Source organism: Halichoerus grypus, chromosome 8 (genome assembly GCF_964656455.1).
Source record: "Halichoerus grypus chromosome 8, mHalGry1.hap1.1, whole genome shotgun sequence".
Classification (NCBI taxonomy): Eukaryota; Metazoa; Chordata; class Mammalia; order Carnivora; family Phocidae; genus Halichoerus; species Halichoerus grypus.
The window spans coordinates 140342593-140366645 of record NC_135719.1 but is presented as its reverse complement, the minus strand read 5'-3'; the positions used below and the strand labels follow the sequence as shown (position 1 = coordinate 140366645).

The 24053-nt window shown below is 52.7% G+C and overlaps 1 protein-coding gene and 1 long non-coding RNA gene across 2 annotated transcripts in view; one reads left to right on the top strand and one right to left on the bottom strand.

The window, feature by feature from the left end:
• The window catches only part of RIN3 (Ras and Rab interactor 3), a 123582-nt gene extending 110284 nt beyond the window's left edge, over positions 1-13298 (bottom strand). Inside the window, exon 1 of the mRNA XM_036071562.2 lies at positions 13112-13298. Coding sequence (XP_035927455.1) covers positions 13112-13155 — 44 coding nt within the window. The 5' untranslated portion in view covers positions 13156-13298. The remainder of the gene's footprint in view (positions 1-13111) is intronic.
• Positions 13299-13673: 375 nt separating this feature from the next.
• Positions 13674-15387, top strand: LOC144378880 (uncharacterized). The gene is made up of 2 exons (XR_013440814.1): positions 13674-13875; positions 14363-15387. It is a non-coding gene; the product is annotated as an uncharacterized LOC144378880 (long non-coding RNA).
• Positions 15388-24053: the final 8666 nt, after the last annotated feature.

Here is a 24053-nt window from a genome sequence, read left to right as displayed (position 1 = left end):
GGCCTCCTACCCAGAGGGGGCCCCAATGGCTTGTCCAGTCACCCCCTTATTCCACTGGTCCCCACTGGGATTGAGTGGGGTGGGCTGCCTTGACAGGCTGAGCAAGTGTCCCCGGAAAGGGTTTGAAAGATAGTCAGGGCTCTTCTTTTTACAGGCCAAAGCAGCCCCCATCCTTGGCTCTAGCATCGTCAGATGTCAGAGCTCAGGGTTGCTCTTGAGGCCCCCAATCCAGCCCCTGCTTACAGATGAGTCTACAGCAGAGAGAAGGGGAAGTGATTGTCCTGAGGTCTCGCAGCTGGACCCAAGCTCTTTCCAAGGCCCTGTGAAGGTGCCTGGGCCATTCTTTTGCGTGAGGCATCGGAGATGGGGGCAGGGGGGACTGGCACATCAGTCTTCACTGCATGCCTCTCCCTCCAGCCTCTGGAAAATGTGAGCTCTTTCCTGCCTCGGAGACTAAGCACACAGGCCCCACCTCCACCTCCTGCAAAAAGCCTAAGCTGCAGGCCTCCTGGTGGCCCCCTTCCTTCTCCCAGATGCCCTCTGTCCTGGTCAACCTCCCCTCACCTCTCTCCTTGGCATTAACCTGCCATATATTCACTCAACAAACATCTCCCAAGCCCTGAGCTGGACACCCCTCCCCAGCCCTCCCAACTCTTGCTCAGCACGCGTGTTCTGGGAGTTGAGCACTGGCCAGCAGAGTGCTGGGCCGACAAGGACACAGGACAAGAGGAGTCCCTCTTTCTGCCCTGGGGAGCTTGCTGGGGCCACGGACAAAGAGTACACTGTGCCGGGCGCAAGGAGCAAGGCTTTGAGGGTGCTGACGGGTCTACTGCTGTCCGGGGTCCCTGCTAGCCCGTGCGGTTCCTCTGTGTACATGAGAACTCGGTGTCCTTCCTCCCCATGAATGCAGGCAACCCTTCACCACCACTCCCTCCCCCTTCACTGCTTGACATCATACATGGCACGGCAAGAGGATGAAATTTTAGCCCCCACTGGTTTCTCTCTCAGGCAGGTGCCTCTGTGCAGTGAACAACCTGCACAACGGTATGCAACAGCCCTGGAGGCTAGACAGCCAGGAAGGCTTTTTGCAGGAGGTGGAGGTGGGGCCTGTGTGCTTAGTCTCCGAGGCAGGAAAGAGCTCACATTTTCCAGAGGCTGGAGGGAGAGGCATGCAGTGAAGACTGATGTGCCAGTCCCCCCTGCCCCCATCTCCGATGCCTCACGCAAAAGAATGGCCCAGGCACCTTCACAGGGCCTTGGAAAGAGCTTGGGTCCAGCTGCGAGACCTCAGGACAATCACTTCCCCTTCTCTCTGCTGTAGACTCATCTGTAAGCAGGGGCTGGATTGGGGGCCTCAAGAGCAACCCTGAGCTCTGACATCTGACGATGCTAGAGCCAAGGATGGGGGCTGCTTTGGCCTGTAAAAAGAAGAGCCCTGGGCGCCTGGGTGGCTCAGTTGGTTGAGCGACTGCCTTCGGCTCAGGTCATGATCCTGGAGTCCCGGGATCGAGTCCCACCCACATCGGGCTCTCTGCTCAGCAGGGAGTCTGCTTTCCCTCTGACCCTCCCCCCTCTCAAGTGCTCTCTCTCTCTCTCATTCCCTCTCTCAAAAAAATAAACTAAAAAAACCTTTTAAAAAAAAGAAGAGCCCTGACTATCTTTCAAACCCTTTCCAGGGACACTTGCTCAGCCTGCCAAGGCAGCCCACCCCACTCAATCCCAGGCCTGTACACGTAGGGCCTCCCAGACGCAGCCCTGAATGGGCAATGCTGGGCTGTGCAGGTCAGCTCAGAGCAGGCTCTTCTAGGCTCCAAAGAAGCCTGTGCTATTCTGGGGAGGGGAAGTCAAAACCCGGGCATTTCAGGACAAACCTCTCCCTAGGCCAGGCAGAGAGGTAAGGTGATCATTCAAGACCTCCAGGGGCCAGTGTTCAGCACAAACCCATCCTGGTGCCCAGGAAGTGCTCAATAAAGAGGCAGTGGCGGGGGGGGGGCTCCCTGGGTGGTGTCTGACTTTTGATCTTGGCTCAGGTCTTGATCTCAGGGTCACGAGATCTCAGAGCTCCACACTGGCTGGGTGTGGAGCCTACTTAAAAAAAAGGGGTGGGGGGGGTGCCTGGGTGGCTCAGTTGGTTAAATGTCTGACTCTTGATTTTGGTCGGGTCATGATCTCAGGGTCCTGGGATCGAGCCTTACGTTAGGCTCCCTGCTCAGCCCGGAGTCTGCTTGTCTCCCTCTCCCTCTGCCTGTCTCCCTGCTTGAGTACTCTCTCTCTCTGCAGTGAATAAATAAATATTTAGGAAAAAAGAGGCAGTGGATGGATGGATGAATGGATGGTGGTGGCCAGCAAGGACAGAGGCACTGCTGAGACTGGGCCCGGGCTTTCTGGTGCTGGGGTGACAGGAGACTCCATTTCAGAAAGAGCTGCAGAGGGTCAGCCCAGAGAGGGTCAACCTACGAGAGTTCTCTGTCTATGGCAGGGATGGGGAAACTGAGGCTGAAAGAAGAGACACAGTTGCTCAGCTAAGTTTAGTTCCATCAAGGCCCAGAATTTGGGAGTCAGAACTCAAACCAGAATAATGCAGCTTCTGGTGAAATCTAAAACTCACAAACACCCAAGAGGAAGACAGTATTTGCAATCTAGTCTTTGAAATAAGAGCCTTGGTCGACACAAAACTGCCTTTTCTCTCTCCTCCTCTTCCTCCTTCCAACTTCCATTAGGAATGAAGACCTGCAGGCAGCCCTGCAGAGCAGCTTTATTATTGTTGACATAATCTGGTACTGTGTGACAAGAAAGAAAACTTTTTATGTTAGTTAGGATTAAATTTGTCTGTGTCTGAAAATCTAAAATAACAGTGATTTAAATAAGATAGATATGTATTCCTCTGTCATATAAAAGTCTGAGTAAGTAGTCCAGGGGTGGGATGATGCTCCAACATGTCGAGGAACCTCTAGTCTCAAATTCACCTCAGAGTCCAAGATGCCTGCTTCAACTCCAACCATCACATCTGCATTCCGGCCAACAGGAAAGAGGAAAGGAGAGAAAGGCATGTCCCTTCTCTTTAAGGACATCTGCAAGCAAATTACACTCCCCACTTAAATTTCACCATCTTGAACTTAATCACATGGCCACACGTAGCTTCAGGGAAACTGGGAAGTGTTCAGCTAAAATTTTCACCCAATTAAAGTTCAGGGGCCATTCAACAGGCTCTGCTTTACCCTTGAATTCAAGTACTCCAGGATGGTGACACTTCTCAAGGAAATGGTCCTCCAATCCTAGACCCACAGAAATTTTCAGGAGCTTCATTTAAAACAGAGGGGATTAGAAAGAAGTTGACACATGTCAACTCCAACCATTAAAATGGTCATAATATGCTGAGGCCATCCAAGATGATATGTGTGTGACGTATGGCCACAGCACGGCATATAAAAATTCGTATAGGAAACACGCAGTGAAAAAAGAGGCACACAGACTAACACATACATGCAGATCAAACTGTGCCCACAGACCAAAATTAAGTAAACACGCGCTCAGACTGGGTGTAGCTTCAAAGAGAGAAAAATGTTTGATGCTTTAAATGTCGCTATTTTTGTGTGTCCGTGTGTGCCTTTTTTCAGGTATATAATAAGCCTTGGACGGAAATCAACAGTGCACAAGTGCGCACTGCACACACCCACCATACACAGACGGGTAACAGCTCCCAACTAATCTCAGCCCGAACAGCTAGACCCAACATCCTCTCATGTAATGGCGACAACAACCCTAGGAGGCATGGATCCCTCCCTGCTCCACATGGCGGAGAAGAAGGAGAAAGGTGTCCTGGCAGGTACAGGATTGTCCTGCTCTAAGTAGGGGAACAGACCTGTGGTCTTCACCACCGTGGTTAAATCCAAACTCTTCCAACTGTTGCCAAGCAGACCCAAGTCCCTCTCTAGGTTCATTACACACAGAACTCTTCCTCCCTGCCCCCAGAGGAGGCTCTTGAGGGCTCCCCCACGCCATTTGTCCTTCCCTACCTTCCTGCTTTGTGCTTTTCTTCCATCTGGGATGCCCTTCTCTGCATATGCCTGATTTCAGCTGTTAAAATCCTACTCATCCTTCAAGACTCAATCCAGATGCCACCTCCGCCAGAGAGTCCTTCCTGCTCACCATAAGCCAGGTGTCGTAGAACACAGGCATGATTTTATATAGTGCCCTGTGATTTAATTATGTGCATATTTCTCTTATTTTCCCTAATAAACTGGAAACTCTTAGATGTCCAACAAATGTTCAGTAAATGGATAGATGGATAGATGAATGAATGGGTAGATAGACGGATGGGTGAATGGACTAGTGTTTGGATGGGAGGATGGATGGATGGAAGGTTGGATGGATGGATGATGGATGATGGATGGATGGATGGATGAGTGTAAGGATGGTAGGATGAATGGGAGGATGGGTAGATGCATGGATGGATGATGGGTGGAGGATGGGTGGGTAGATAGGAGGATGGATGGGAGGATGGGTGGATGGATGGGAGGAGGTGTGGATGAGTGTATGGATGGATGAATGGATGGACAGATGGGTAAGGATGGATAAAGAAGATATTAGTCTAGACAAGAATCTCGGAATATATTTTAGATGGATGCACTGTCAAAAATGTCAAGAACAGAAAGAAGCAAGCATAATAAATGAATAAATGCTGTCATCAGATGCCATCTGCAGAAAGCTAAATCCTTGCTTTGAATTGCAATATCCCTAGAGAAATTTACAGTATCCATCTGATATTGATTGAGATTAAGGAAGCTGGAGACTTGGAGGCTGGGGAGAAAGGTCCCTGGTGAATTCCTTCTTGACAGCTTGCTCCTTTAGCCAGAGATCATCAGATTGTGAATTTCAGATGCAGAGTCCTTTATTTCTTTATTTCACACTTATGGACCCAGGGAATAATTTAGCTCTGGGACACCTGTGCGGAAGGAGAAGGCTTCTCTGCACTGATGTGGTCCCCTTTCCTCCTCCCGGGCTGTTCCTCTCCATCCCCCCTCTCTCCTCTGTCCATCTTCAGAAAACAGGCTTTTTCATCAGCCCTGGTGTCTCCTCTCAAATGTCAATCAAGGAGTTGGGTTGGTGTTAACAGCTCAAGTCTCATCTCTTAATTAGGGATACAAATTTCGGGGCTTTGACAAAGATCCCAGAGTCAGTGAGGAAATGGGGGCCACCTTCATGGGAGGAAATGCCCCCTAGGACGGCCCCCTCCAGGGCAGCCTCTCACCGTTCGGCTCAAAGATCCCCACCCTGGCCTCCCTCTCCTAGAATCTTTACCTCCCCTGGGCTCCAGGTTTGTGGGTGGAGCCAGGCTCTGGGGGAACCGTCACTCTGCCTGGCACCAGGACGGAGGGTGCAGCGGGGCCCGGCCCCGGGGCTGGTGCCCTTGGCCCCTAGGATGTGGCCTGAGTGTGTGTCGCTGCCGCGGTGCACACACCAGCAACAGGCCTTGACCACAACCGCTCTCTAGGCCGTTTCTTTTGAAAGGGAACTGACATTTCACAGCAGGCTGGTTCGTCCCTTCAAACAAGTACAGACTGGGGTAGGAACGCTCCCAGGAATTACTGGCAAGATGGGGGCAAGGAGCTCTGCTGACCGCCAGAGTTGTTTCTGAGCGCCAGAAGTTTCGACCACCAGAGCTGTTTTAGCCACTGGGGCAGCCTCCTCAAGCTCCACCGGCCGCGGACAGGAGATGGGCCTGAGGCAGCAGGTGGGGAAAGCCGGAGGTGGCGGCCATGATGGTGGCTTCCAGATTCTTCTGTCAGAGGCAGAGGCTGACAGCCACACAGGTACGGAGTTAGGAAGGCCCCCCCGCCCCCCACTGCCCTGTGGACACTTAGGCAGAGGGGAGGGTTCCTCTGTACCCACCGAGCGCTTTTTCCTCCTTCCAGGCCCCGCTGACGGAGGGAAGGGCCTGGGTTCACTGTCTACCACTGTGTGGGGGTGGGGGGTGCAGGGGAGGCACACTGTTGTCACCTGCAGCCCCGCCCACACAGGGACGGGCTGGCCACCTCAGGGCAGCACTGGGCCTGCTATCCGGCCTGCCCCGCAGGGAGCCCCCTCTCTCAGGGCCTCATCCCTCTCAACCCCTGACAGGACAGCCTTCCCACCAGGAGCTCTGTGACATGAGGCTGCCTGCAACCCTCTCAGCATCGCCTCAGCTCGTACACAAAATGGCGAGAGCCGGCGCCACCTCACGAATCCAGTCACACTCAGAGACCCCAACGTGACCTGCCCGACCCACCGTCCAGCCAGCAAGTCCTACCAGGAGACCAGGGGCCCAGCCCCAAAGTGGGCTTCCAAAACCGATGCACTTTTTTCAAAAATGGCTTTTCAAAAATAAACCCACAGGAGTGAAAAAGCATTTCCTTCCAGGCACTTGGTCAGGGTGATGACCCAGAAGTCTCCTTTCTGGGTCTTTGTTTCGTACGAAAGTGTACCCATATGTTCTAGAATGTTCCACAGGCTGCCTTCCAGCCGTCAGAAGGAAGAAAGGCTAGTTATCTCCAGCTGGCACATCAATCCCGCCAGCTTCTGCTGCCTTTCAGCCAGTATTCGGGCAATCACTGAACATCGGACCAAGCAGGGACCTAGAGATCACTGGGTTCATTTCTTAAACGGGGAAAACGGTGCCCAGAGAGAGTTAGAGACTTGCTTCCTAGAGTATGCTCCCAAATCACCACAGGGACGGGACCCTAGAGACATCCGCCAGCCCCACCGACGTCCGGCAGCGTGCAAGCCCCCAAGCATCTTCCAGATCAGCAGAGGACAATACAATTAGCTCGACTCTCTGACTGCCAGGCGTGGTGGGGCGGGAGTGGGCGTGAAGGGGGCACAAAAGGGATAAATCCCACTGAAACGACTAGAGCAGCATTGCTCAGCCTTTCCTTCCACAATCTTTTATTTTGCTGTAAAGACATGAAAGACTAACAATCACCATTAATTTACCCTGTCATTTCATAGAAGAAAGGAGGCTTTATGTGGCAAAAACAAACAAACAAACAAGCAAACAAACAAACCAACAAACCCTAATCTCAGAATAAAAGACAGTTCTGCCCAGGAAGAGATGGTCTGGCGATCTTGGCTGATACACACACACACACACACACACACACAGAGACATACCACCACCACCACAACCCGATTTTCCTAGTTTCTCCATGGACCACAGACCTGCACCTGGGACCCAATGACCCAGCCTGGGCCCCCCAAAACCTGTACACCCAGCTAACTCCAGCCTTTTTGCTGAGGATGCAGTATCTATTGGTGATCCAGAGCTGGCTTCAGCTTCTCCCACCCTCTCTCCTCTGGAAGCAAGGGAATGCAGCTAGAATTAGGGGAGCCCAGCTGGGGAGGATAAGATGAAGAGATTGGGGGCTACACAGGGTCCCTACAATCTTGTTGCAAACTGGTGGCCTCAGGGGGTCACCATCTGCTGCAGAAGGGGAGTTGGGCTCCTGACCTCCCAGTCCTGGGCCCCACCCTGAGCTCTGCACTGCCTTAACAAATAGTTCCAGAACGTCAGATGCTTCAGGACACAAAAGAGAAGGCTGCAAGGCAAGTTTTAGAATCCTGTTCAGTATATCATTGTCCCCGAGCATTTATGGAGTGCCAGCTCTGTGCAGGACAGAAAGATCCGGAAGTAAAAGATCTAATCCCTTTTATTTGGAAGTCTGTAATCGAAACAAGAAGATGTGACATCAAAGGGGTTTTGGTGTCTTGCTAGGTAGATAAGTAGTTCATGCAAAAAGTGTTTTGAGTATTCAAAAAGGAGAAATGTCCAAGAGCTGTGTGGCTGGAAGGCTTCACGGAGGAAGCGGCAGCTTCCCAGCAGGAAGAACCTTTGTGGGCAAAGGCAGGAGGCTACGGTAGCCGTCCATGTCAGGGAGGACAGAAAAAGTATAAGCTGTGCATCGGCTTCATGCAGGACTGGAATGGGGTATGGAGGACAGGGAGTCCTTGGCACCTAATGGTCATTAGGCATTATGGGTGTCATGTTGTTTTCCCCACCCAGCCTAGGGACCTCAGCAGTGGCTGGGTGGCTGTCTTCAGTCTCTAGCAGCAAGCACCATTGGGCGGTAGGATGAGATCAAGGGGAGATATACAGTTTAGAAAAGTCACTGGGTAATAGTTCTAGAGCCAAAAGTTCTAGAGCTGGCCACCAGAGCACTCACTGTCTCTAAGCCAACTTGCCAAGAACAAGATGACTCCTGGGCCCTCACTCCCTTCTGAAGGTGACTCCTGAATGGGGGCAGACAGCTGGGGGCAAACAGGAAGTCTGGGACTATTCTGAGTCACTTCCCCCAGGTTAGGGCTCTTTCTGGGCACACAGGTGCTTCAAACCCCTAGAGTAACCCAGGCCCTGGGGATGGGCCCCCTTCCTATGCCAGGCCGTTTCCCTTGTCTCCCAGTCAAGACTTACCTCCCCTGTTCTGATAACCGAGGGGTAGAGCCTCCCCACTGAGAGCCCCCCCTAAACTTTCCCACCTCTAAGCTTTGCTCAGACACTTCTCCCCTTCAAACCTGGCCTCCCTCTTCAATGCTGCCTACACAGGTCTGCTCATTTGTCATTGTCTGGATGGCACGAACTGGGGACGACCCTCACTCAAGGGACAGATGGAATCCGTGATGGGATGGGAAGGACAGAGTTTGTGGCTGTCTATCAACATCCCTCCCTTCTCTCCGCTCTGGCTCCTTGGCTGGGAGGCACCACAGGCCAGCTCAGGTGCCTGTCTATAAAATGGAGCTCCAGGGAGGCCTGAGACTGCAGTGAGGGGCCCGGGGTGGGTCTCCCCTTCAAATATCATACCTACTTTTGGGTGGGTCTCCATCTTTTATTTCTTATCTCCTGGATTAAAATGCAGGTGTCTTCATTTTAATGAAGGATTTGAAGCTTTCAACGTTTTCAACCTCAGTAAAGATCACTACACAGCGACCCTGGCCCAGGATAGGTCCTGTCACGTGGTAGGGGAGATGAGAAGGGGGTTCTCGGGGACAAATGTGCGGGCACTCCCCTGTCCCAAGCAGACCCTGAGCCCCCACCCCCTACATGCTTCCTAGCTGGTGCACTGGGGCTTCTCAGGGCCCAGAAGGGCAGGCTTGAGCCTCTTTTAGTGTCTAGAAGGGGGTGGGTTTCCCAGCTGAGCGCCAGCAAGGACCACCTGGGAGCTTAGCCCCTGAAAGCAAGGAAACAAGGAAGCCCAGGTCAGCGAGCAGAGCTGAAGCTGGGATCTGGAACCCCGAATCCATCACTGCTCTGGGTGGGCCCCAGCCTAGAAGAACCTCCAGTCTTAGAGCCTGGAGTGCCTGAGGGACTCTCAAGGGGTTTAGCAGGACCCCTGCATTATGTCAGTCATGAGGCAGAAATCCAGGGCTCTCCGGGGCTTGGCCCAGGCAGCCCCTTGCAGGCTCAAGGCTCAGGAGACCCAATTTCTAGGCCCAGCCCCACCTCCAGCTCCTAAGACCTTGGCTAAGTCACTTCCTCTTTCTGGGACTCTTTTCCCTTGTCAAATTAGGGGATTGGATTAGATCCAAGAGTGGAATCCTTTTTCAAATAAAATCTTAAGCAGACTCTCAATTTACCGGACATATAAAAGTGTGGGCTCTGAGTGTCCATGTCCTCAGTGACCCCTGCACAATTTGACACCTGGCCTCTCGGCAGGTCACAGCTTCGCCAGAGATATCCTCGACGCCTCTCCCACCCGCACCTCACCTCCAATTCATCAGCAGATCCTGCGGCTCCGGCTTCTTCCCTCACTGCCCAGCCGCCCAGCCCACAGCCCTCTCTCCTGCCTACAGAAGAGCTTCCTTCCCTGCAGTTTCCCTGACTCTGTTCCCCCTACAGTCTGTCTGCAATAAGGCCCATCTGTGCAAACCCCATCTGTGGCCCCCAGCACTCTCCAAAGCCATTACCCCACCAGACCACCTTCTGTCCTCATCTCCACACTCCAGGTTCCCGGGCCTCGAGGTTCCCGACATGCCAGCAGCATCCCCCAGGGACTTGCCTTACTCTCCCACTTCCCCCGGGCCTCTCCCAAATGCCACCTCCTTGGAGTAGCCTTCCCGGACCACCTGCTCCAGAACAGCCCCTCTGGGGTCCCCACACCCCTTACCCTGATTTTCTGTTTCTTCTGAGAACATCAGCTGCAAGCAGGCAGGGGCTTGCTTTAATGCTGCCCCCCCCTCCTCCCAATGCAGATACTATTTGTCGAACAGAGGGAGAAAAAGTATATACACTGAGGATACTGGGCAGCCTGTCTGCCTTTTCTTTCTCCCCGGCTGACATTTTCAACAAGAAGTAGATAGAGCTTAGCTGCCAAGATCCTCACACTCCTCTTCCAGGGGGCTGACACCCAAGTGACACCATCCTAGCTCCCAGGGGGATGAGGGTAGCAGGCATTCCCCTGGCTGTCTGCACATCATCTCCGGCCAGTGAGAAGGAGGGGGCTTTTGGAAGCCAAGCGGAAAGAAGAATCCTCAGCCTAGGACTCAGATCTCAGCCCCGAGTGGTCAGCAGGGTCTGGGGGTGGCCTGGGGGTGAGGAGTCGTAAATGACTACTCCTCGTCATCTTTGGGCTGGAACACAGGAGGAGGTGCAGCCCAGGGAACAGGGGATGTGTGGGGGTGCACCTGAGAACTGCCTTATAGGACTCGAGAGTCAAGAAGGACGGGCCTCCCGAGGGGAGAACAGGGTCTCATATGGTAGCAGTTAGTGGGAGGCAGACTGCGACTCAAGTTCAGGAATTCCTTTCTTATGTATGTGCCTGTCAGAAGGACTGCCACAGTGGTGGCAAGTTCCCCGTCCCGGGAGGTATGCAAGTACCTTCCAGGAATGTTGTCAAAGGGATTCCTGTACCAGGTCCAAGGTTCAGTGAGATAATATTTAGGAACCCTTCCAACACAAAAGGTCCTCTTAAATAAAGTGTTTTTAGCAACAAACCAATATTCCTTAGAACGTGCCCTCACTGTTCTAAGCAGGCCTGAGCTGGTGTGTTAACCCTTAGCTGCCCGTAGGCAGCTGCTTCAATAGTAACTCATTCAAACCTCATAGCAATCCTATGAAGTGGGTGTTATTATTATCCCCAATTTATAAATGAGGCAAAGGCCAGGTCTCTTGTCCAAGGCTAAATAGCTAGTAAACAGAGATAACTACTATTATCAAAAACAACTATTAAGAGTTTATAGGCAAATGTGCAAAACTTTTTTTTTTAAGATTTATTTATTTTTAGAGAGAGAGCAAGAGAATGCACAAGCAGGGGGAGGAGCAAAGGGAAAGAATCTCAAGCAGACTCCCCACTCAGCTGGGAGCCCCAGGCAGGGCTGACCCAGGGCTCCATCCTGGGATCCTGAGATCAGGACCTGGGCCAAAATCAAGAAGCAGATGCTCAACCGAATGAGCCACCCAGGCACTCCAATGTGCAAAACTCTTTATGCATTATCTCATTTAATCCTTAAAACGACTGTGTGAAGGCAGTTACTATTACTCATCTTCATTTTATAGATAAGTAAACTGAGGCACCGAGAGCTTAAGTAACTGACCCAGTAGTGAACAAAGAAAGGCAAGAGGAAGTGGGTGAGGCAAGGTCATTCCTCGGGGGTGGGGGGTGGGGAAAGGGAAGCTGGAGAGGTCAGGACCCTGGCCCCCCACCTCCCCTTCCTCCCTGGGAAACTCCTCCTAGCTCCTCCCTGCAATACTGGATGTGGTAGACACTTGCCCCTAAGGGGCCCCTTCCCCAACATAATTTCCAGTTCTTCCCACCGGATGACATTTGTCTTTGCAGAGGTCACTTCCAAGGGAAAGCATCCAGGCAGAATTTCCGGGGAGGGGCAGCGATGGGAGAAGAGGGAGGAGGGAGGCATTCAGATGCAGCAGAGTTTAAGGGCCCCTCCATGCCACCCCTCCCACCAGAGTGCGAACCGGTCACCTCCAGCTGTCCCCCAATCCAGGACTGCACAAGATCAGCCCATTCCTCTTGCTTTACAGAGTAGAGAACTGAGGCCCTGGGAGCTGAGGTCATGAAGCTAGGCCAGGCAGCAGCTGGGTGTCCATCGCAGAAGTAGGCCCGGGATTTTTAGACCAAAAAGCCAGGAATGGCAGCCCTGGGGGTGGGGGTGGGGGCGCCCATAAACCTTGGCACCCAGAAGGTTCTAAGAGGCTTTCCCAAGAATCTGCCTCCGGAATTGGAGCCTCTTCAACCCCCTAAAGTTTCCCCGGGACGCCCGCCGGACTGGGCAGGGCAGGGCAGGGCAGGGCGAGGGAACCTTCTCCCCAGAGCGCAGCCCTTAGCAACGTCCAGAAGCAGCTTTGGGTTCTTAGGTGGAGGAGGGGGACCTAAAACGAGGCACCAGAGACCCCTCCTGAAAGCCAGTTCCCAAACTTCCCAAAAAGAAGTTCAGCTTTATGCACGCCAAGCTGTGTGCCCTCTCCCCGGGATCCCGCAGACCCCCGCGCAGCCCGTGCGCCCTGGACCCTCCCCAAGCACCAGGCTCGACAAAGGCCGGTCCAAAGATCACCGTCCCCGGACCCGCCTGAGGGACAGGGGAGGGGATCCCGGTGGGTCCGCGGTCTAGGCGGAGCGGTCAGCTGCCTGGCGGCGAGCGCCCGAAATTACGGGGACCCCGGCCCCCCACCCCACGCCCGGCTGGGCTTCAGCGTCCCAGGACGCGCGCGGGGGCGCAGGCGGAGCGGCGGGTGCGGGAGGCCGACGGGATCCGGACCCCAAGCGATCGCTTCTGCAGTTCAGGCGGGACAGGAGACCGGGAAAGGGGCCACGTCCACGCAGTCCCTCCACCCCGGCTCTGACAGGTAGAGACGCCCTTCCTGCACCCGCCCGCCTGGCCGCCTAGCCGCCGAGCGTGCCGGCTGTCTTTTCCAGGGAGCAGTGACGTCTGGGCTTCAAAGTTTAGCCAAGTCCCCGGGTCCTGCAGCCACCAGCGCGGCCCCGGTCCACGCAGAACGGGAGTCCGGCCTTGGGGAGGCGCTCGGTCTCACCCGACGCCCCGAGGCCGGGTTGGCCGGGGGGCCGCTCGCGGAGCTCCGAGCACTCCCGGGGGCGGGGAAGCGGAGGGGCGCCCGCCCCGGACTTACCCCGCGGGGTCCCCGCGCGCGGGCGCCCCGGCCCGTCGGATCATGCCGCCGGCAGCTCCGGGACGGTGGACGCAGGGGCTCAGGCGCCAGGCGGCGCGGGCCGCCGTGGCCCGGGCGCCCGCATGGCCCTGGCGCTGGCCCTCGGGAAGGGCCCGGCCGGGCGCCGCCGCCAGCCCCGCGCCGAGTGGGAAGCCGCCGCCGCCGCCGCCGCCGCGCTCTGGGGCGCTTGCTCGCTTCCACTTCCTGTATCGGAGCGAGCGGGGCTTTCAGGAAGAGGCTGGCCTTGGTGGTCAAGGGGTTTTTGTCAGAAGCCTGGCGGCGGCGGCGGCCGGCCCGGAGCCCCCCTGGGCCACACGGAAGCCCGGCGGCCGCGCCCCCCCGGGGCCGGGCCTGGCGGCGGGCGTCCAGCGGCGTGAAGCCGCCTCCTCGCGCTGGGGCTGCGGCCCGGGCGGCTCCCGGAGCGCCGGGAGGGAAACTTCGGGAGAAGTCTCCGACAGGGCGAAGCGTCGCGTGGGAAGGAAGGCGCTCCCGGCCGCAGCCCGCTCGGCCGCCCACCGGCAGGTGGGGAAGCCAAGGGCTCTGGGCGCGGAGCACTCTGTCGCCCCGCAGGGAGCCACAGCCTTGCCTCCCGCCTGCAGGAGCCTGACACTCGCTCCGGGGCAGGCCCGGACCAGAGGCGGGTCGCCTCCTCCACCTCCCTGACAGGTGACCACGGAGCTTCCTGTTGGATGCCTCCACTGACGATGAACTCACTACTTCACAAGGTAGTCTGTTCATCTATCAAGCCAGGCATGCAGTTCACCTGTCCTGGGTACCACACCTACCTGGGAGCAGAGTGCGAAAGCCAGTGAGCTCACACAGATACGATAGCCACAGCAAGTCCTGTGCAACAGGAGGCCTCTCTTCTAAGTGCCTGGGCACTCACAAATGCCTCCTGAGCCCTAACTGCCCTCAGAGCATTTCACAGTGACTGCACAGGACTGGTGGACCTTACAGGGCCACCTCTGTCTAATGCAGGCAGGGTTTCTCCCCAGGATCCCGCAGACCCCCGCGCACTATCGATATTTGGGCCCAGGTAATTCTTTGTTATGGGGGCCGCCCTGTGCATAGTAAGCTGTTTGGCAGCATCCCTGACCTCCACGCACTAGATATCTGGAGCATCACCTGTCCACTGTAATAACCAAAAACGTCTCCAGCCTTTGCCAGATGTCCCCAGTTGAGACCCACTGGTCTAACGCCTTCATTCTACAGATAAGGAAACTGAGCCGTAAAGAGAGGACGAGACTCGCCCGAGGCCACACCGCAAGCTGCGTGCAGACAGGACTGAGACCCAGGGCTCTGGGCACAAGCATGAAGAAGACTCTTTGCCCTCCATGCCTCTGCCCTGCTGCTCCCCTCATGCCTCCCTCCCCACCTTTCCTGACATTTCCACCAAATCAGCCTGGCAGAAATTAGAGAGGAAAGAAGCTCTATGCAGGAAACTAAGTGCAGCTTCCTGGTGGGAACTTAAGATGGTGCAGCCACTTTGGAAATCCGTCTGGCAGTTCCTCAAAAGGTGAAACCTAGAGTTACCATATGATACAGCACTTCCACGGAAACAAACACATGTGTTCTCAGGGAAGCTCGTGCGTGAATGTTCATGGCAGTATTGTTCATGTCAATGAAAAAGCGGAAACAGTCCAACCGCCCATCAGCTGATGAGTGGGTAAAACAAAACATGGTCTATCCGTGCCACGGCATATTAGTAGGCCATAAAAAGGAATTCAGTACTGATACGTGGATGAACCTGGCAAAGATCCTCCCCAGAAGAAGCCAGTTCCAGAGTACTGAGTAAGGAAAGGGTTAAGGTATAGGCAGGGAGAGAGAGGAGGCTCCTGACTCCTCTGACTGGGCTCACTGCAGGGGGCTATGGGACCAGGCTCACAGAAACCCCAAATGTGGGGAAATGCTGAGGCAGACAAAACCAGAGATAAAGGGAACAAACCAGACCACCTGGCCCTGGATGTTAGGGAGTATATTTTGAGGCAGCTACATTGTAATCACAGAAAATGACCAGACCTCCGAGCAGTGAGCCATTAAGGATGTCATCAATAATCTTTGCTCAACCCAAGATGGCACCAGAATCTCAAGGCCACAAGCTTCCTGGTCAGTTCTCATCAGAAGACTGCCAGGAAAAGCCCCCAGGGGCAACCCATTCGGGACCCCTCTCACTCTAGAGAGCTTTTTTCTGTCCTTTCTGTTCTCACCTTCACCTAATAAACTTTCACTTCACTTCACCCTTTTGTGTCCCCGAGATTCATTCTTCGACTCCGAGAGACAAGAACCCTGCTATCCTTCACAGGACCACATACTGTTGGATTCCATTTATATAAAATGTCCGGAATCGGCAAATCCATAGAGAAAGAAAGTCAACGGGTGGTTGCCAGAGGTTTGGGGGGAGGGGAGGGGGGAATGACTGCTAGTGTCTACACGGGGCTTTTGGGGGGGGGGGCCGTGAAGAAAATGTTCTAATATCGACTATGGTGATGATTGCACAATTTTGTGGTCAAACTAAAAACCAGTGAATTATACACTTGAAGCGGGTGAATTGTATGGTATGTGACTTCTATCTCAATTAAACTGTTATTTTATTTTTAAAATACAGCCTCCGGGAGGCTCTGCTGACTGTTCTAGCCATATCACTTCCTCCTCTGCCCAGATCCCTGCAGGCCTCCCTCATTAGAGCAGAACCATGCTCCCGCTGAGCCTTCCTCTCCTCCCGAGGCTCCACTGTCTCCTTCCCGGATGAGAATCTTTTCCACATCTCCCTGGATAGGACCGTAGCTCCTGTTTGAAAACCTGAGCTTTGAGGGCAGACCCGTGTTCAAGTCCAACCCTAGGACCTTCCAGCTGGGTAGCTCTGGGCAAACCACTGCCTAGTGCCTCAGCTTGGTCATCTGTAAAAATGATGAGTGCAAATGGGCACCCACTCCAGGCACCATTTTTAGTCATTTGTTGTTGCTAAAACAAACCTGGGGGCTACTCCCAGGCCTCCCTGGGCCCCAGGGGAGAGGGCTATGCAAATATCACACCTAGAACAATCCTGCAGACCCTACCATGCTGATCTGGACTGCGAGTCACCCTGCTCTTCCATATCCCCCCTTCCACCCCCCCCTCCAAAATAAAGGCTTCCCTCAGCTTCCTGGGCCACTGCTGAGAAACAGGACGAGCCCCTCAAAGCCTGGGTTCCATGGGACCAGCCCCAAGGTTCTCACCACATCCCCACAGAGGCCCCACAAGGCCTGTTGCTCCCCTGCTCTGTGAAGATAGAATTCTTCAGGTAGACACCAGATGAGGTCCCACCCTGCGCCTGTGGCTAGTAACTGACTGAAAAGGAAGTTGCCAAGATTCCAGAAATCTGAGCAGCTTCCATTAGTTGCGGCCTCTGCCAAATCTGCCCTTCCTGGGTCTCCCTTTGACTCACCCAAGTCCTTACACCAGCCCCCTACTCCTCTCCTGGACACGGATCTCAGGACTCCTGCTGGGGAGTGCGTATCTGCTGCTGTTTGGGCCCGCAGGCTCCTCCCCCCTCCCCTAGCCTGTGTTTGTTCATTAGTACCCCAGTACCTGGTTTCCCTTTAAGAAGCTACTCCTCAACGTTGGGTTCAGGTGGAGCTGACAACTTTCCACCCCCATTTGAGAGGGAACGCATATTCTAGTCTAGCCAATCAGAGCCCTACTCTCACCAGGCACAGTGATTGGTTCATGGATGAACACATGACCCATGTTGGGCCAATAATACATAGTCTAGTCTAGCCAATCAGAGTCCTACTCTCACCAGGCACAGTGATTGGTTCATGGATGAACACATGACCCAAGTTGGGCCAATAAAATTCCTCCCTGGGACTTTTTGTTGGCAGGGTGAGGGGAAGCCGGCAGTCTCCCCCTCACCCCAAACTGGTTGGGCTAGGACAGTATAAACTTGGGGTAGCACAATAGCCATCTGGGCCACCGTGTGGCGAAGTGGTACTCAGGAGGAAAGCCAGGATGGAGAAAAGCACTGTGGGGAGAGACCATGCCCTAGTGACAGCCTTTGAGGTCTAGATTCTGATGTGTTTAAAGCCAGCTGCACCTTTAAACATCTCCGTTGCATGAACAAATACAGTCCTTTTTATTTTCCCTTCCTTTTTGAAAAACATAATTGGAGTCAGGCTTCTGTTAGTCGTCACGCCAAGCTTCCAGGCTCTCCATGACTACAGCCCCTCTTCCGTCTTCGCTCCTCACGGCCTGGAAGATGTTCAGTTGTGGCAGGGCTATAGGAATGGACAGGTAAATCCTTCAACTTATTGCCCCCAAACATATGAGGCTGATTTGCGTCTCTGGGGTCCTCATGGGGTGGCTCTCACCTCCAACTGCTCCTCAGCCTCCTCCTCCCTCCACATAGGTGAGGGCAAATAGACTCAGTCCCAAGGAGGACCGTGGGAATTTTCAGGGAAAGGTCACCAACAAGAGGTCAACTTCAAGGCTTGCGAGAGTTTCTGGGAACTATTAGTGAAGAAAAAAGTCTCACGGCACAGTCTTGCTTTTCAAAACTTCCCCAAAACTTGCTCTGAGTTGGATAAGAGACTTTGAGGAAATAGAGTGTGTTATTTCCACAGAAATTCTCCTTCTATCTAGAATAGTTGATGAGAGCAGGGGCTTGAGTCAGGCTGCCAGGGTTCAAATCTTAGCTCTGTCACTTAGAGGCTGTGTGACCTTAGGCAAACTACTTTGCCTCTCTGTGCTTCAGTTTCTTCTTCTATGAGATGGGAGAATAATAGTGCCTACCTCAGGGGCGCCTGCGTGGCTCAGTCGGTGAAGCGTCTGCCTTCAGCTCAGGTCATGATCCCGGGGTCCTGGGATCAAGCCCTGCGTTGGGCTCCCTGCCCAGTGGGGAGCCTGCTTCTCCCTTTACCTCCGCTCCTCCCCTCTGCTTGTGCTCTCTCGCTCGCTCTCTCAAACAAATAAATAAAATCTTTTTTTAAAAAAAATAAATAGTGCCTCATAGGGTTGCTGTGAGTGTTGTATGAGCTCATGTAGGTAAGGGGCTTAGAACAGAGCCTCGCATATGGTAAGTGCTCAGTAAGTATTAGTTATTATTTGTACCATGACCAAGGTCTTTCCTGTATCAGTCAAATCTCACCAGAAACAAAATGGCACATCTGATTAGGATCATTTGAGGAGGGTTTAATGAATTTGTAGGTGAGGAGGTACAAGGGAGCCCACTCGGCCAGCCCCATCACCTTCCTCAGCCCAAAGATGGGGAGAAGGGGTGGTTACTAGACCCAGAAGCAGAGAGTCCTGTCCTGTAGAAAGACTGCCAGGGGAGAGGAGCAGGGACCCTCAGTCCAGGGATGCAGCCAGCTCACAGCGACCTTGAGGGAGACAGCCAGGAAAATAAATGCTCTGAGTCTTTTCCCCCTGCTCCAATCTCCTACAGCGGGGTGGGGGGTGGGGGCCTCAATTGCCAAAGCCTGAGGGCTTGGGAGTCCATTGGCCAGTCCCTGTGGGTGTGGGGTCCCTATGGATCAGCCTGCTGGAGCGTGGAGAAGGGCTGGGGACAGGAACAGGGGCAGGAGGGCAAAGCCAGGGAATCAGACAAACTGGTTCAAATCCTACTCAGCCTCTGGCTGTGAACCCTGGCAAATCAGCCAAGACACCGGACATGAGAGCAAAGCCGTTTTGGATTCTCCAGACCAGCCCATCTGCCAGCTGAACACCATTCAGTGACCTCGGTCAACGTCCTATGGAACGGGAGGATCACTAGGCAGGCCCTGCCTGGACTCTGGACTGGTAAAATGGTGATGTAGAATGAAATAGTGGCTATTTGGGATATTTTGTTTTGCAAAAATAAATACAGAAAACAGCTCTTTCTGTGGACTTTTCCATCCTCTGACCCCTAACAAACCCCCTCATCTCATTCCCCATTACTTTGGAGAAATCTTTTAAAAGAGGGTGGGGAGAAAACACTTTATTCTTGCAAAATCAATCTGTATCCTCAGGGGTCAGCCAGGAAAAAACTGCACTGGCTGGGCAGGGACTGGGGTGACCGGGGAACCAGGCTCTGGAGAGAGAAGGAGCCTCTTCTCAGTTCTCACCACGACTGCTCAGCAGGAACGAGGGCCCGGGCACACAAGATCTTACAGTTAAAAAAAATAAATACTGGAAATCGGGAATTCTCTAGGACCGTTTCAGACTTCTAGAACCTTGTACTGGCTAAAGAAACACTTCTGGGGGCCCCATCACCTTATGGGGCTGGTTTGGGATCTTCTGTCTGTCTCCTCTGAGATGCCATGTGCCAGGAAGATGCAGCTGCCACAGGTGGAGAGTGGAGATGTGCTTCAGGAAACCCAGGGGCACTCAGCGATTCCCCACGTTCTGGAAAGGATGGGCCCTGACAGACATGTTCTGGGTGTCTCACCTGAGACCATGCTGGCTATCTTTGTCACTGGTCTCTTCAGAGAGAGGGTGCTCATGAGACACCCCAAAAAGCTATTATTTTATTTTAAAAAATATTTTACTTATTTATTTGACAGAGAGAGACAGTGAGAGAGGGAACACAAACAGGGGGAGTGGGAGAGGGAGAAGCAGGCTTCCAGCAGAGCAGGGAGCCCGATTTGGGGCTCGATCCCAGGACCTTGGGATCACAACCTGAGCCGAAGGCAGACACCCAACGACTGAGCCACCCAGGCGCCCCCCCCCCAAAGTTTTTAAAGCAGCCCTCAGCATGGATGATTGAGGTAGCTTCTTGTCCAGTATCCCACTCCCACTCGGCCAGCCCCATTCATCCCTGAGGCAGAAACTAGAGGCTTCTAAGATCTTCCTCGGGGAACCCTTCTCCCGCCCAGACAACCAGCTGCCTTTGTTCATCTGATTCCAAGATATGCCCCCGAGGCCTGTCTGCTCCCAGCTGAAGTGCCCTCTTCACCAGCCCTTGTTACATATTTCTAGACACTCTGATGTTCTCATGCTTCAATTATCCCTAGTGTGAGCACAGGCTCCTTGGGAGCGGAGAGGACACCTTCTTTTAAAATTTTGTTCTACACCCCGCCCCACCAATATCCAGTGGAGGCCCCTGCAAACAGTAGGCACTTAACAAGCCCTCATTGGCTAAATGAAAACCACTTGCTACCAGGGAGAAAGCCTTCTCCGTTTCTGAGTTCTGTGCCATTGTGAGGATAATCTATCCCCGCTTCGTGCTGTCAGAAGATGAGCTAAAAACCAGGGCCTAGAATGCCCTTAATTCGTACGGTCTACACAGTGACGACACCAGTGAGGTGCTGGGAGGTCGTGGAAGTTCCGCGCTGGAGGACTTTTCACTCCAGTGGGATGAGGCAAGCCACAGGGGGATGCTCTTGGGTTTAAGTGACAGAAAACTTTGAATCTAAGTGGATCGAGTACAAAGGAAATGGATTGTCTCATACGACTTGAAGCGTAGAGATAGGGATGCGCATCAGGTATCTTGCTGTGTAACACATGACCCCTAAGTGTAGCAGCTTAAAACACCACACATTTATCATCTCACAGACTCTATGGGTTGGGAGTCTCCATACAATTTTGATGGTTGGCTCTGCCTCAGGGTCTCACAAGGCTGCACTCGAGTTGTTGGCCTGGGCTGGGGTCTCATCTGAAGGCTCGACTAGGGCAAGATCTGCTTCCAAACTCAGATGGCTGTTGGCCGGGTTCAGTTCCTTGAGGGGCCTCAGTTCATTGCTGGCTGTTGGCTGGAAGCCATCTTCAGTGTCCTGTGACAGTGACCATGATCTTTGATTTATCAAACGTGTGAAGCCGAGAAGACAATACAGCAAATATGCTGGCAAGATGGAAATCACAGCCTTATATAACTTAATCATGGAAGTGGCATCCCATCATTTTGGATCTATTCTATTAGAAAGAAAGGTACAGGTCCTGCCTATACTTGAGGGGAGGGGATTCAACGAAGGTGTGAAGACCAGAAGGCAGGGATCTTTGAGGCCATCTTAGAAGCTACATACTATAGGCAGCTCCATGTGCAAAACAGTCAGGGACTCAACGTTGCCATCAGTCACTCAGGTTTGGTCCCTTTCTCTGCTTTGACCTCCTCGGCATTGACTTCATCCTTAGGCTGGTTCTCCTATGGTTCCAAGACAGCTTTCAGTGGCAGTCGGGATCATGCTCTCTAGGTCTATCCTGCAGAAAAAGGGAAAAGCCTCTCTCCTAAGCCTAGAACAGAAGTCCATGTAGTGTGATTGGTCATCTTAGGCCCCAGTCACCTAGAGAATGTCATGCACTGATTGGCTTAATTAGGATCCACACTTGGTCCTGGTCTTGGAGGTGACGGTCCCCCACATCATGGTGGGAAGGAGTTGAAACCTGATCAAAGTTAAGGTTCTATTGGGAAGGAAGGAGAGAATGGATGTTGGGTAGATAACCAACAGGGTCCACAACATCTGTATAGAAATGACCAGAAAAACAAGACCCATGTATGAAGAAACATTTGGGGTTGATTGATATATTCATTATTTTGATTGTGGTGGATGTTTCATGGATATTTACATATATAAAAACATCAGATTATACACTTTATTTTTTTTTAAGATTTTATTTATTTATTTGACAGAGAGAGACACAGAGAGAGAGGGAACACAAGCAGGGGGAGTGGGAGAGGGAGAAGCAGGCTTCCCGCTGAGCAGGGAGCCCAACGCAGTATCCCAGAACCCTGGGATCATGACCTGAGCCGAAGGCAGACGCTTAACGACTGAGCCACCCAGGCATCCCTGGATTATACACTTTAAATATGCACCGTTATTGTATGTCAGTTATACTTCAAAAAAGCTGTTTTAAAAAGCATGTCATATCTTTAGTTATTATGTTGTGAAAAGCACAAAAAATTAAGCAAATATTCTTCCGGTTTTCAAGGCTATTGTTCGATTCTGCAGGGAAGTTATTCATGTCATCGATAAATGAGTAAAGTTCTGACCTATGTCCTTATTGTTTCGCTTTGGTTGTATGTACTAGTGTAAGCAAAAATGTGATAATTTACAGCATTCCTATTGTTGATCAGTTGCAACCATAGGTTGGTTAGAGATACAAGAGTTTGGCAGAAATTAGTGAAAACATTCTGTGAGAATCGTTTGGCTATGTGGAATTTATAGTAGAGCATTACACGTTTTATTATGTAAGAGAACAAGGCCATGGATTATAGGTATCGTTCAACTTGCTCTAACAATACTGTTCCTAAAGATTCTGCACGAGGGAATCATTTTTCAAGATCATCTTCTTTGCTCCCTCCCCCCGAGGAACGGATGACCAGGGAGGCCTCGAGGAGGAGGTGGCTTTTGGTGGGTCTGGAAGGACTCAGCCTGCACATGGCTGCAGGCAGGGGGGAGACAGCTGGCTCCGGAGAGACTCACTTGCCTTGTTATCATGTCCCTCTTGGCAGCACCTGGAATGCAGGAATGGAAAGGCTTTAAAACAGTGACTTCTGGGAAACAAATCCACATTTTTGACAAGAGGCCAGATGATAGAATGTTAGCAGCTCATCAAATCTGAGTTGGCTCATCTACCAGAAGGCAAGCCAGGAGGCTGAGGCTGTTCTCTGGGAAGCGGAGATCTTACTGTGTGCCAGGTACTGTGACCCTGTGCGTCAAGGAGAGGAGAGAGCTCCAAGGGCAAGGACACGTATAACATGATTTCTGCCCCCTCCCCTGGGAACTCTTCATGTGCTGGGAGGCAATCTTTAACCATGTCTGATTCATGTACGTGTGCCCAGACTAGGGGTTTAGGACAGTTGAATAAATGAGCCAAAACCTGTGTAGGGAGTATATTACCTATCCATTAATGTATACAAAATTACCCCAAATTTAACAACCTTAAACACAATAAGCACTTTTTTTGTTTGTTTTCAATAATCTTATAGTTTGCATGACTCAGGAACTCTGGAGCAGCTTACCTGGTTGGGTCTGACTCGGGATCTCTCATGAGGTTGCAGGCAAGATGAAGGTAGGCAGCCCTTTTGTACTATGAGGCTATATGCTAAGGAAGACAGGGCAAACATAGAGGAGGCTGGGTTTACCACCACCGTGGAGTGCTACACCAGTCTGGACTGAGCACCTTTGTCTTCTTCTACATGAGAGAGAATAAAATCTTACCCTGTTCAAGCCACTGGTCTTTGGCACTCTTCTGGAGTAGGATTTCAACAGGTAGAAATAAAGGAAGGGCATCTCAGGGCGGGTGACTGTGTGAGTAAAGACCTGGAGGGAGGACCCTATTTACCTCTCAAGACAGTGATGAGGGAAAAATGAGTTACTGCCAAAGCAAGCTTAAATGCCCATCTTCGAGGGGTGTTGTAATTGTTGATAATTACTAATCCTCCTCGTTTGTCTTTTGTCTCTCGCGGACAAGGACTGTATCTTACGCTTCTTTGTATAGTGCGCTTGGCCAAAAATGATGTTCCTTAACTACTCAGCAGAAAGGCCGTGATTTATTTCTATCTCACTTCTCCCTTTAGGGGATACTCACTTCCTCCGAAACTCAAGTGTGGTGTCCTCAAGCCTTCTTCCTTGTGAGAAAACCCAGGGTGGTTCATTTAAAATCATGGGGTGGCAACAGGCTGGTCAGTTTGAAAGGAAATCTGACCCAACCCTGGTCTTCCCGTCCCAGCCTGGGGGCACTTCCCAGGTGAGAGTCCACAGGTGAGAGTCCACAGACTTGTGGGCACTTAGCCAGAGTCTCCTGGGACTTCAAGTAAGAACCTTCCCAAACACGGACTCACTTCCTTGAAGAGTTGCCGTGAGGGTGCCTGGGGATGGGGGTGGGACATAATGACGCTCTGGGTGCTTCAAACCACACAGCGTGATTCCTGGGTCAGCTCCATCTTGCCTGCTGTGTGACCTTGGACAAGTTTCTTAGCCTCTCTGGGCCCAAGCTTCCTCTTCTGAAAGCT